This window comes from Quercus lobata, chromosome 10, assembly GCF_001633185.2.
Source record: "Quercus lobata isolate SW786 chromosome 10, ValleyOak3.0 Primary Assembly, whole genome shotgun sequence".
Taxonomy (NCBI): Eukaryota; Viridiplantae; Streptophyta; class Magnoliopsida; order Fagales; family Fagaceae; genus Quercus; species Quercus lobata.
In genome coordinates, this window is record NC_044913.1 from 47,706,812 (window position 1) to 47,720,326 (window position 13,515).

At 33.1% G+C, this 13,515-nt stretch overlaps 1 protein-coding gene across 1 annotated transcript; it reads left to right on the forward strand.

The window, feature by feature from the left end:
- Positions 1 to 1,841: 1,841 nt before the first annotated feature.
- Positions 1,842 to 12,777, forward strand: LOC115964868 (LEAF RUST 10 DISEASE-RESISTANCE LOCUS RECEPTOR-LIKE PROTEIN KINASE-like 2.4). The gene is made up of 5 exons (XM_031084102.1): positions 1,842 to 2,254; positions 2,365 to 2,618; positions 6,348 to 6,383; positions 6,472 to 6,688; positions 11,760 to 12,777. Exons 1-5 carry the CDS (start codon positions 1,842 to 1,844, stop codon positions 12,775 to 12,777), a joined length of 1,938 nt encoding a protein of 645 aa, XP_030939962.1.
- Positions 12,778 to 13,515: the final 738 nt, after the last annotated feature.

The window sequence follows — 13,515 nt, forward strand, 5'->3', positions numbered from 1 at the left end:
GTTGTGGTTTGACGCGAATCGTGTCCTTACAATAATAATAATAAAAATAAAATTGCAAAAGTTAAAATTTGTCACTTATCCGATTATTTTCGTTTGGCTAACCTTTACTTTTCTTTAAATAAACGGCATTATAAAGTACTTCTAATACAATTATTAAGAGTACTTTGTCCACCACAAAGGATTAGAAAATAAACAAAAATTAGTAAAGTCTCATGGTTTAACATCTAAATTGAGCACTATAAAAAATCATGCTATGTAACAGAATAAATACCAAATTATCCAAATCATGCTATGTAATAGAACAATATTATATTTTTATATGCTATATTTAAATCTTTAGAACGCAATAGGATAACATTTAACAATCAAAGAGAATAAATAAAAATAAATAAAATAAATTAAAAACAGCAACAACAACAATTTAAAAAACAAAACTAAATCACAATTTAAAAAACAAAACTAAATCGCATTAACCCAAAACAGAGTTTTAAAGAATATAAAAGAATTATCAACCTAAAGTAGAGATGCAAGAAAAAAAAATCCACCAAAAAATTTAGAGAGAGAGAGAGGGAACCTTTTTTTTTGTGAGGGAAAACTATGCATAGAATAGAAGAGATAATGACAAATTTATAGTAAGAGAGTGTGAATAAAAAGATAAAAAAATAAAGGAAGATGAAGGGAAAGAGGATGAATGATATTAATGTAAAGGATAGTGAGGAGATGAAAAGGTAAGGGAGGAAGAAAAATTGAAGAAATAGTGGGGAGATAAAATGGTAAGGGAGAGAGAAAGGTTAAAGAAGTGTAAATATTAAAAAAAATAAATGTTAAAAACAATTATAAGAAAAAAAAATACCTAAAGCTTGAAAGGCTTCAATGTTTATTTTTTATTTTTATTTTTTTCCTTTAAAATGAAAAGGCTCACACAAAACCCTAAAACTAAACTGAAAAGGTTTTGGGTTGGGTTTGATAGTTGAACTAAATAAATAAAAACTGGGTTGGATTAATTATACAGATTTATTATAGAGCGATAGTAGATGTAAATAAATAAGTAGTGCGTTGGATTTATTATAGGGTGATAATGGAAGTAAATAAATAAGTAGTGGGCTGCATTTATAAGACTGAAAATTGTAAAAACCATTCTAAAATTATAAGACAAATTATATTATAAAAAAGAAAAGAAAAAAAAATGACGTGGCAGTTAATGTGGTGCAACGTGAGAGCATTTTAAAATTGTAGGACAAATTATATTTTAAAAAAGAAAAAAAAAATGACGTGGCAATTGATGTGGTGCAACGTGAGAGCAGTAGTATTAAACGCTACACTTCAGCTTTTAGTAATTATAGATGTTGTAAAATTTGTAGTAGCTTAGTATTTTCGATATTAATTTCTCAACCTTTTTACTTTTTCTTCATACGCATGGGCAGAGAAGGGGGCTTAGCCCCTACCTCTTAAAAAATTTTCCCCCCACCCCTATAAATATTAATTAAATTTTAAATTTTACTTATTGACCTCCTGTCATATTTAATATATATATATATATATTAAAGCATGTACACATGAGTATTAATGGTCCCTTTCATATATATATATATATATATATTTTTTTTTTTTAATTATACAATAAGTATAAATATCTCTTTTTTTTTTCTTATTCTAATATTCACTTTTATTTTGCCATGTATAAATCATTCATTTTTGGAGTATAATAATAATAATAATCACTATGTGAATGGTGAGTTGACCGGCAATTAAACTTCCAAATAGAGATTTTGCTTAAAAAATTTAGACCCCCCAATTTGGCATCAACACCACTCCCCCCTCCCTCTTTGTCTTCTGTCAAAATGCATCCCCATCTCTTCCCAACCATCACGTTGTCCTTGATGATAGTAATCCATTGTCCAACATCTTTGCGTGCGGATAATGAGAAATACCTCACCTGTGAGGCACCATTTAACTGTGGCAACTTTTTGAACCTCAATTATCCATTCTGGGCATCCGATCGACCAAACTATTGTGGCCACCCTAGTTTTCAGTTAAACTGCAGCAGCGATGTTCCGCAGATCAACATCACTACCATGAATTACAGAGTCCTTGAAATCAATAACTCATCACGGACTCTTAAGGTTGCTAGGATGGATTACTTAAACACGATTTGCCCTGCTGCGTTCGTTAATACCACCATTGATAACAACTTATTTTCCTATATTACTTCAAGTGATACGAACCTGACACTCTATTATAATGCCGTACGCCTGTAGTAACTATTCCAAATTTAGTCTTTTATCAGTTTAATTGCTCCAGAAGCGGCAGTAACGAGTTCATCAATTACTATAATCTGAACTCTCAGACTTTTTTGGCAATTAGCAACGCTATCGGAGCATGCAACTACTGGGTCAATGTTCCAATTTTGCAATCAGAAGTTCCAACTAATGCAACTTATGATGCAGTACTTACAGCTATTGATAGCGGTTTCATGTTAGAGTGGGATGCAGATAATTTCCAATGTGATACATGCCTCGAGGCTGGAGGGCTGTGTGGTTCCGACCCAACCACGGGTACATTCGCTTGCCATTGTACAAGCGGGACTTTTGCATCCGGTTGTAGCACTGTATCGACAAGTAAGCATCCATTTTTGTTGCCATAAATTCTTATTTCATTTCTTGTCTAGTTGTCTAAGTCGTTTAGATGCTCAGTTACTAGCATCTATATTGGTAACTGCCTTGTGCTACTCTCATTTTTTTCCTTCAGCTAGCCAAACTGCAGCTATACCATAGTTTTCATCAGACTAGAGGATTAAGATCAAATGTTTAGGAAAAACTCTGACCAAACGTTTAAGATCAAATATAGCATCCATCATATATTTGAACTTCATATATACATCATACAAGTCCATATGACCTGAATCAAAATCATCTGTCCTACACTCTCTGTTCCACACCATGCTCCAAAATCTAAATGAGTAACATGTCCCTTAATTCCTAATTTTATGCTATTTTATTTAACTTACATAAAATAAATAAGAAAGAAAAAATCCAACACATATTTGTCTCTACCCGTCCTACTACCAACTTCCGCCCAACGCCACCAACATAAGTTCATTGGCGCCGTCAACTCCAGTCACAACCAAGTCCTAGAAAAACTACAGTCGATTTGAATACCCACCACCACTGTCATTGTTGACTTTGTCTTGGCATCAGAAAAGTTGCTCCCTTCAATCCAAGAATAAGTAAATATTTTCCTCTGGTCAATGACGGTCTAATTCCTTGTTATCTTTGCGAGAATATGAAATTGATGGACGATTAGTATGTTTCACCTAACTACTTAGATGGGATCAAAACCAAGTCAAGTTCTGGGATAACATTTATTAAGGATTATGCTTTAGACACCGACTTCCTCTAGTAGCAATTATGTGCTGTAACAATGTGAGCAATTAGAGATTATGAAGTTTTCAAATTACGTCATTTGTCCACTATTCTACTAAAAAATTTGTACCTATTTAAAATTGCTGAGTCAATAGTTAGTTTATGTTTTAAAAAATTTTATTGTTTAGTAATTTTAAACAGATGGATAGTCTTTAAGTAAAATGGTTGGTAAATGACATAATCCACCACAAGAATATTATAATTTCTTGATATTCTGCTAGGCTTAATCTGGGAATGCAAAGGTGATTAACCTTTTCTAGCATTAGGATTTTTCAAACGTATGCACCTAACCTTCCTTGACTGCATACCTATTATCAACCCTGTCTATGAATTTTGTTCTTTTTATTTGGGTTCTCTTGATAGAATTCAACTGTCAATCAATTTAGTCCATCAGGGTGCGAAATTTCTCCTATTCCCATTTGAAAATCCTAATCAAACCCTGTCTATCAATTTTGTTCTGTGTCTATTTGGATGCTCTGATACTACTTTTCAATACATTTAAATTAAGAGATTAAATATATAATCCCACACACATTGCGATGATTTTTTTTTTTTTATTTGAATAATTAATTAACATGTTTATCTACCTTTATGAGTGTTATAAGCTATTTCTAACCTTTTCTAAATAATAATAATAATAATAAAAAATACTAATTACAATTTTAGTCTGTATAAACTAAAATTATTTTCAAACCAATTAAAAATAAAATTTAGACACAGTGCATGAACGATCAAGTTAGTTCAAGATTGATTTGACTTCAAGGATGATAAAAAATGTCTCCGGAAAAGGCTAACCACCTTGCCAATATTGTTTTCAGTCCGTATTTGTCCTCTTCCATTATTTCTATTTTCTATATGACTCGATCCTCTAGCTGTCTGAGTTGCAATATCTCTTTGCAGGCTGGCCCAAGATACTTTAAGGTTTTAGGCGAAACTGTTAAATGGGATCTTTTTTGCTGTTTAAATATCTACTCTATATTATTAAATTTATATATATATATATATAAAAATATATATATTTGCTGTTTAACATGCAAAATTATTAATTAAGTTTTAGTATTAAAGATCTTTTAAAATCTTCTTTTTTAATTAATAATAAGTGCATTATTTCATTATCTTCTAACTCTATTTTATAAATTTATTGTTCATTTACAAGGCTTTCAACTGAATTTTTAGTTATATTTTTTTATTGCTAGTGACAAATTCGTCTAGAGATCTTTTTGAGATATGGTTTAAAAATAAATTTAAAGTTTTTTGTATCCAAATTCACCAATTTATCTAATAAAACCAAATAGAATAAATATTTTTTGTGGCGGGGCAAAATAGACTAAGCTAACTTCTAACCTCACACAATTTATTTATAGAGATGGAATGCCAATCAACTTTAGTTATCCTTTTGAGAATAAATTGATCAAGTGATATTAGAATACGTGCTTGGGATATATGTAAGTCAAGGAAATTGAATAATACTAGTCTTGAATTGATTAAGTTATGCTCCTCGAGTTTACTCCGAGGTGTAGGTTTACACTTGTTCTTATGTTACAAGGCTATCACTCTCTTTTTTCTTCTCTCAAAATGCTTCATCCCCCACTTCATAGGGATCTCTCTCTTATATAGTCATTCAAGCTGTATCATGGCCTTCCACTTGGAGGACTAGGACTTATTTCCTCTGATACTTGTCCTATCAGGGCCTTATTAGAAGGTTTCTCTATTATGCTATAAGCTGTGATGACACTATTCAGAAGTCATTCACCATTAATGCGGCCAGCTAAGTGGGTGTAGAGCCTTAAATGCGGAGGTAATAGATGCTTTATCTGTACCCTTCCTTCTCTTGCTTGATGACAAACTTTCCTTCTTTTCCTTGATATGTGCCTGATGGTCTTCAGACTGGACTTCGGCCTTTCCGATGACATATCAGTCCTCGAGGCTCTCAAGCATTCTAATCTTCTTGGGTTTGTGGTTGTGTTGTCATATTTAGCTCTAAGAATTCTTTGATAGAACTTCCTAAGGTGTGCTCCTTTGGTGTTGATCTCTTCTCAATCATTCCTGTCCTTGTCTTTTCATCCTCCCACACTTTTCAAAAAATGAAAAACAAAAGCTAAATGAATGCATAAACTAATAAAGAACACCTAATTAGACCAAGAAACAACGAATCAAGTGGCTATACAGTTTAGTGTTAGAATTTTTTTTATATTTTAAAATGAGAATTAATGAATTAAAAAAGAAAGATAAAAAAGAACAAAACGATATATGTAGAAGAGTGTAGTCACTGTAATACAACCACTAGAGGAGTCTTTACCAAACATTTGCCTCAAAAACCCATAACCTCTAGGTCCTCTACCATGTTCTTTAAAAAGGAAAAATATTGTCTAACGCTACAGCTTGAATGATAGCCTTGTAATTTTCCATAATTTGGGAGAATATTTTAGCCTCTTCAAGTAATCAATTTTAGTTTAGGATTTTTGGAAAGATAGAGAAAAGTTTGGTCTATGTTTTTACTTTTTAGTGTCTAGGAGACTCAAATTAGTCAGAATTCTGACCGTTTGAAAGAAAGAGTCAAACAAAATACACGTATATTGAGATTGAAATTTTTATGTATTGGCTAAATTTTGGGGCTTAATTAATTCTCTCCAAGGTAAGTAATAATCCTAAATTTTCTTCTACGGGTCTTTTTTTTTTTTTTTTTTTTTTTAAATACAACATTGGATAAGTATTAACTAATATTTGAGATTATATTTTTAAATTTTGTTGATCTGGGGCTTTTTTTTATGGGGGCCTTAGGCAATGGCATCAATTGCTTCTACTAATTAGCCACCCATGTTTCTTTGTTTTCCAGGTTAAATCTTGTGGTTTACTTCCTTGACACTTAATAGTATTAAGTATTAACTAATAATCACTGATATTATGTTTATGTTTGTGCTGTAGGATCATCTCTCAAGCTAAATGTTGGGCTTGTCATAGGTATGTAGTATAGTCATGGCAAAGTTGTCAAATGAAAATCGGGTTAACATTGGTTACACATGACAAAGTTTCCTTTCTTTAATTACAGGTATTGCGGCTGCTGTGCTTGGGATTATAGTAGTCTGTATCATAATATGCTGCCTTAGAAGAGAACAATTGAGTAAGGCATTGATCTTTTGGAGGACAGCAAGGAAAAACGATGAAAATGTCAAGGCATTTATATTGAATTATGGTTCACTTGCTCCCAAGTATTATAGTTATTCAGAGATCAAGAAGATGACCAACTCATTCATAAACAAACTAGGGCAAGGAGGATATAGCAGTGTATACAAAGGAAAGCTACCCAATGGTAAGCTCGTGGCAGTAAAGGTTCTAAGTGAATCCAAAGGCAATGGAGAAAAGAAACAAACAAAGGTACCTGTAAAATAAACTATAAGTTCATTTGAAATATTAATAAAATTATTAATTATTGTTGTTTAGTTGTTTCATTAATTTGTTTGTCTTTTATAAACTATAATTTGTTTTATTGTTGATTCATTAATTTTTAAATTATTAATTATTGTTTAGCCTAACATAATTTAATTTGTTTATTTTTTATTATGTATTAGTTAATTAAATTATTAATTATTGGTGTTTAGTTACTTCATTAATTTTTTTTTTTTTACTAACTACTAGCAGTCTAGCATGCACACACCCCTACCTTTGCATGCCTTTACTTCCCCAATTCAAATATCCCACCCCTGACCCCACACCACACGGCCCCATGGCCACATCTACCCCCACTCAACAGACAAGATTCATACTAGATGAGCCAATCAGATAAATTCACAAATCACAATATACTAAAAAAATAAATAAAATAATAAAAAAAGACAAACTCACCAACACCAACTAACCAACACAGTGACACACCAACGGATAAAGTAATAAAAAAAAAAAAAACAAAGGCAAATAAATTGAATAATTATAAAGACTTGAAGAGAGAGAATCAATTCAAAAAGAAAGAGAGCTCTCTCTCTCAGTCTCAGACCACAGTCCACACCACAGTCCACAGCAAAACCCAAAGACTAAGAGAGAAAAAGAGAGAGAAGTAAAGTGTAAAATACCTTGAGGCGTCGCAAGCTCTAATCCGATCAGCGACGCATACACTGAGCTCTCTCTCTCAATTAGTGTCGCAAGCTCTAATCCGATCGGACCGATCTCCGATGCCCGATCCAAGCTTTGTTGCTCGAGTTTCAGGTAGAGGCGCTGTCACCATGTCTCGCCTATGTGCTTGATGATGAGGTTTCAAGCAGAGGCGTAAGGTGTTGTCCTTGATGAGGTTTTTTTCTTTAGGGTTTCTAATTTTAGGTTTTGCTTTAGCTTTACCATTTGATGATTGAGGCGGACGCATATTTGAATTGGGTTTTGGTTGGTTGGAGAATACGTTTGGGTTGGGCCTTTGGGTATTTGTTTAGGATTGATGTTGTGCTTTTTTTTGCGGGGGGCTTGCTCTGTAAAATCCAAACAAATTTGTTCTTTAAAATCATAAGGTTTTACAAAATTTTTTTTTTTTTTTTTCTGGCTGAAAGCTATACGTTTGGATTTGGCCGACATAAGATTTTAGTTCAAAATTTGTTTGGCATAAAAAGTTTTGAGAGTGTTCTTGATTTTGCTTGAGGGAGTTCCTATTTTATTTTCTAAGAGTAAACAAATAAAAAAATTTTAAATTATTATATATAATTTTTTTTTTCAAGCCAGGGTGTTCTTAGGAACACCCTGACCTCAATGTGGTGCCGCCATTAGAAAAAAGGAGAAAAGAGTGAAGTGAGGACTGGTGCAATCTTGGAGAGCTGCTTGAGTGAGACCAAGCAAAAGAGAAGAGAAAAATATAGAGAGCAAGAGAAAATTGTAAGAGATATACAGTGAAAAAGAGAGCAATGAGTGAAAAGAAAAAAATAGAATTTTTCTGTGCTCAAGTTGTGTCTCTAAGTGTTGTAATCTCTATTTAATATAGTGAAATTATTCGAAGTTTGTCCTATGATTTTTCCTTCAAAGAGAAAAAGTTTTTCACGTAAATTTTTGTATTCGTGTGTCGCTGTACTTCCATTATACACTAGTACTGCTGAAATTTATTCAAAGTTATATGGAATTTTCCCCAGCAGAGTTAACCTGCAATGTAACTTCCAAATAGAGATTTTGCTTAAAAAATTTAGACCCCCAATTGAGAATCAACACCACTCCCCCCTCTGTCTTCTGTCAAAATGCATCCCCATCTCTTCCCAACCATCACTTTGTCCTTGATGATAGTAACCATAACCTTAATCCATTTTCCAACATCTTTGCTTGCGGATAATGAGCGATACCTCACCTGTGAGGCACCATTTAACTGTAGCAACCTTGTGAACCTCAGTTATCCATTCTGGGCATCTAATCGACCAAACTATTGCGGTCACCCTAGTTTTCAGTTAGACTGCAGCAACAATGTTCCGCGGATCAACATAACTACCATGAATTACAGAGTCCTTGAAATCAATAACTCATTACAGACTCTCAAGGTTGCTAGGACGGATTACTTAGACACGATGTGCCCTGCTGCGTTGGTTAATACCACCATTGATAACAACTTATTTTCCTATATTACTTCAGATGATACGAACCTGACACTCTATTATAATTGCCGTACGCCTCTAGCTGCTTTTCCAAATCTTGCCTTTTATCAGTTTAATTGCTCCATAAACAATTCCAACTTTATCAATTACTATACCCAGAGCACTCAGACTTTTTTGGCAATTAGCGGCATAATCGGAGCATGAAACTTCTGGGTCAATGTTCCAGTTTTGCAATCAGCAGTTCCAACTGCTATAACTCATGATACAGTAATTGCAGCTATTGATAGCGGTTTCATGTTGGGGTGGAATGCAAGTGATTCCCAGTGTGATACATGCCTCAAGGCTGGGGGGCTGTGTGGTTCCGACCCAACCACGAGTACATTCGCTTGCCATTGTACAAACGGGACTTTTGCATCCGGTTGTAGCACTGTATCAACAAGCATCCATTTTTGTTGTCATAAATTCTTATTTCATTTCTTATCTAATTGTCTAAGTCGTTTAGATGCTCAGTTACTAGCATCTATATTGGTAGCTAGCTTGTGCTACTCTCATTTTTTTTCCTTCAGCTAGCCAAACTGCATCTATACCATAGTTTTCATCACACTAGAGGATTAAGATCAAATGTTTAGGAAAAACTCTGATCAAACGTTTAAGATGAAATATAGCATCCATCATATATTTGAACATCATATATACATCATACAAGTCCATGTGACCTGAATCAAAATCATCTGTCCCACACTCTCTGTTCCATACCATGCTCCACAAATCTAAATGAGCAACATGTCCCTTAATTCCTAATTTTATGCTATTTTATTTAACTTACCTGAAATAAATAAGAAAGAAAAAACCCAACACATATTCGTCTCCAACCCTCCTACTACCAACTTCCGCCCAACGCCACCGACATAAGTTCATCGGCGCTGTCAACTCCAGTCACAGCAACCGTTCCGCCACCAAGTCCAAGAAGAACTACAGTCGATTTGAATACCCACCACCATCGTCATTGTTGACTTTGTCTTGGCATCAGAAAAGTTGCTCCCTTCAATTCAAGAATAAGTAAATATTTTCCTTTGGTCAATGGCTTATTAATCTGGGATTGCAAAATTGATTAACCTTTTCTAGTAATTGGATTTTTCAAACGTTTTCTAGTATTTGGATTTTTCAAACGTATACACCTAACCTTCCTTGACCGCATACCTATTATCAACCCTGTCTATGAATGTTGTTCTTTTTATTTGGGTTCTCTTGATAGAATTCAATTGTCAATTAATTTAGTCCATTAGGGTCCTAAATTTCTCCTATTCCCATTTGAAAATCCTAATCAACCCTGTCTATCAATTTTGTTGTCTGTCTATTTGGATGGGGACTTTTTTGCTGTTCAAATATCTACTCTATATTATTAAATTTATATATAATATTTATTTTATTATTTATTTATTTTATTTTTTTGCTTTTTAACATGCAAAATTATTAATTAAGTTTTTGTATTCAAGTTCTTTTAAAATCTTAAGCGCAATTATTTTATTGTTATCTTTTTATTGTATTATTTCATTATCTTCTAACTCTATTTTATAAATCTATTGTTCATTTATAAGATTTTCAACTGAATTTTTATATCAAAATTCACAGATTTATCTAATAAAACCAAATAGAATAAATACTTTTCAAAAAATGAAAAATGAAAAACAAAAAAGAAATGAATACATAAACCAATAAAGAACGCCTAATTAGACCAAGAAACAATGAATCAAGTGGCTATACAGTTTAGTGTTAGAATTTTATTTATATTTTAAAATGAGAATTAATCAATTTAAAAAGAAAGATAAAAAAGAACAAAATGATAGATCTAGAAGAATGTGGTCACTGTAAAACAACCACTAGAGGAGCCTTTACTCTTTACCAAACATTTGCCTCAAAAACCCTTAACCCCTAGGTCCTCTATCATGTTCTTTAAAAAGGAAAAATATTGTCTAACACTACCATTTAAAGTAAAGATGGAAGATCTAGCAGCAAATTGCCATAATCTGGGAGAATATTTCAGCCTCTTCAAGTAATCAATTTTAATTAGTTTAGGAGTTTTGGAAAGATAGAGAAAAGTTTGGTCTATGTTTTTACTTTTTAGGGTCTAGGAGACTCAAATTAGTCAGAATTCTGACCGTTTGAAAGAGAGAGTCAAACAAAATACACGAATGGTGAGATTGAAATTTTTGTGTATTGGCTAAATTTTGGTGCTTAATTAATTCTCTTCAACGTAATTTAATAATCCAAAATTTTCTTCTACGGGTCTTTGTTTTTCTAAAATACAACATTGGATAAGTATTAACTAATATTTGAGACTTTTAAAAAAAATTTGTTGATCTGGGGCCTTTTATTATTTATTTATTTATTTATTTATTATGGGGGCCTTAGGCAATGGTATTAGTTGCTTCTATTGTTGAGCCACCCCTGTCTCTTTGTTTTCCAGGTTAAATCTTGTGGTTTACTTCCTCGACACTTAATAGTATTAAGTATTAACTAACAATCACATCCTATGTACTCTCGCTGATATTATGTTTATGTTTGTGTTATAGGATCATCTTCCAAGCTGTGTGAAATTGTCATAGGTATGTAGTATAGTCATGACAAAGTTGTCAAATGAAAACCAGGTTAACATTGGTCGCACATGACAAAGTTTCCATTCTTTAATTACAGGTATTGTAGCTGTCATGCTAGGGATTATAGTAGTCTGTATCATAATTTGCTGCCTTAAAAGAGAACAATTGAGTAAGGCATTGATCTTTAGGAGGACAACAAGGAAAAATGATGAGAATATCAAGGCATTTATATTGAATTATGGTTCACTTGCTCCCAAGCATTATAGTTATTCAGAGATCAAGAAGATGACCAACTCATTCATAAACAAACTAGGGCAAGGAGGATACAGCAGTGTATACAAAGGAAAGCTACCAAATGGTAAGCTTGTGGCAGTAAAAGTTCTAAGTGAATCCAAAGGCAATGGAGAAGATTTTATTAATGAAGTTGCAAGCATTAGTAGGACTTCTCATGTTAATATCGTCACTCTTTTAGGTTTTAGTTGTGAAAAGAACAAGCGAGCTCTAATATATGAATTTATGCCCAATGGTTCTCTAGACAAGTTCATATACCATCGAGATTCTTCAGCAACAAATTGTCATTTGGAATGGAAAACATTGTACAAAATTGCAGTTGACATTGCTCGAGGACTAGAATATTTACATCGAGGTTGTAGCACAAGGATTCTGCATTTTGACATAAAACCTCAAAATATTCTTTTAGATGAAGATTTCAACCCAAAAATATCTGATTTTGGCCTTGCTAAACTCTGCCAAAGAAAAGACAGCATTGTATCAATGCTTGGCATGAGAGGAACAGTAGGGTATATTGCCCCAGAAGTATTTCGTCGGAACTTTGGAGGGGTCTCTCATAAGTCTAATGTCTATAGCTTTGGAATGCTTGTTCTTGAAATGGTTGGAGGAAGAAAGAATTTTGATAATGGAGTGTCCAACAGTGGCGAAAAATATTTTCCAGATTGGATTTATAAAGATCTTGAACTAGGTATGGGTGGAAGAACATATGGGGTCATGACAGTGGAGGAACAAGAGACAACAAGGAAGATGATACTGGTGAGTTCATGGTGCATTCAGATAAATCCATCTGATCAACCATCCATGAATAAGGTGGTAGAGATGTTAGAAGGAACCCTTCATTCCTTACAAATTCCACCAAAGCCTTTCTTGTGTTCGCGTAAAGGGTCACTAGTAGATTCTTCCACAACTACGTAAAAATGAGCCAAAAGTAATTTACAAGGAAAAATACAGATCCAACATTGGGCAGAATAAAAGAAACATTCCTCATCATTCATCACATGTATGAATTTCTTATATTTATGGCTTGAATTATACATGATATGTTTTACTCTTGACTACGAAAGTTGATGAGAGTACCATACTTGTCTTACTTTGTGATCCCGATGTGGATCTAATAATTGGAATTTCTTGCTCTCACTTTGTGGTCTTACTATGGACCAAATAATTATAATTTCAAAGCTACAATGCCAAAAATGGAATGTTAAAATTCCATTGTTGTACAGGAATATCCCAAAAAAATTTATTGTTGTTAACAATATAAAGACAAAGAGACTTTCTAAATAACTATATATATGATGTGTGTATAATATTGTACAAGAGAGGACATTACATAGGCACAATATGTGTGAAATACAAGTAATATATGTGTCTTGCAAGTACAATACATTGGGATCTTGATGAGTAGAGGAGATTCAGCCATAGATTACCTTTCATGAGATCTTGATGAGTCATATGGCTATCAATTTTAATGTGCTTGGTGTGTTCATGGAAGACATCATTATGAGCAATATAAATAGCACTACGATTATCACAATAAAAAGGAATTTCAGTGAGTTGTGGAGCATCCAAGTTAGCCAAGAGCCATCAAAGCCAGAAAAGCTCACCAATGATGCCAACAAAGGCACGATACTCAGCTATAGTGTTGGAATGAAA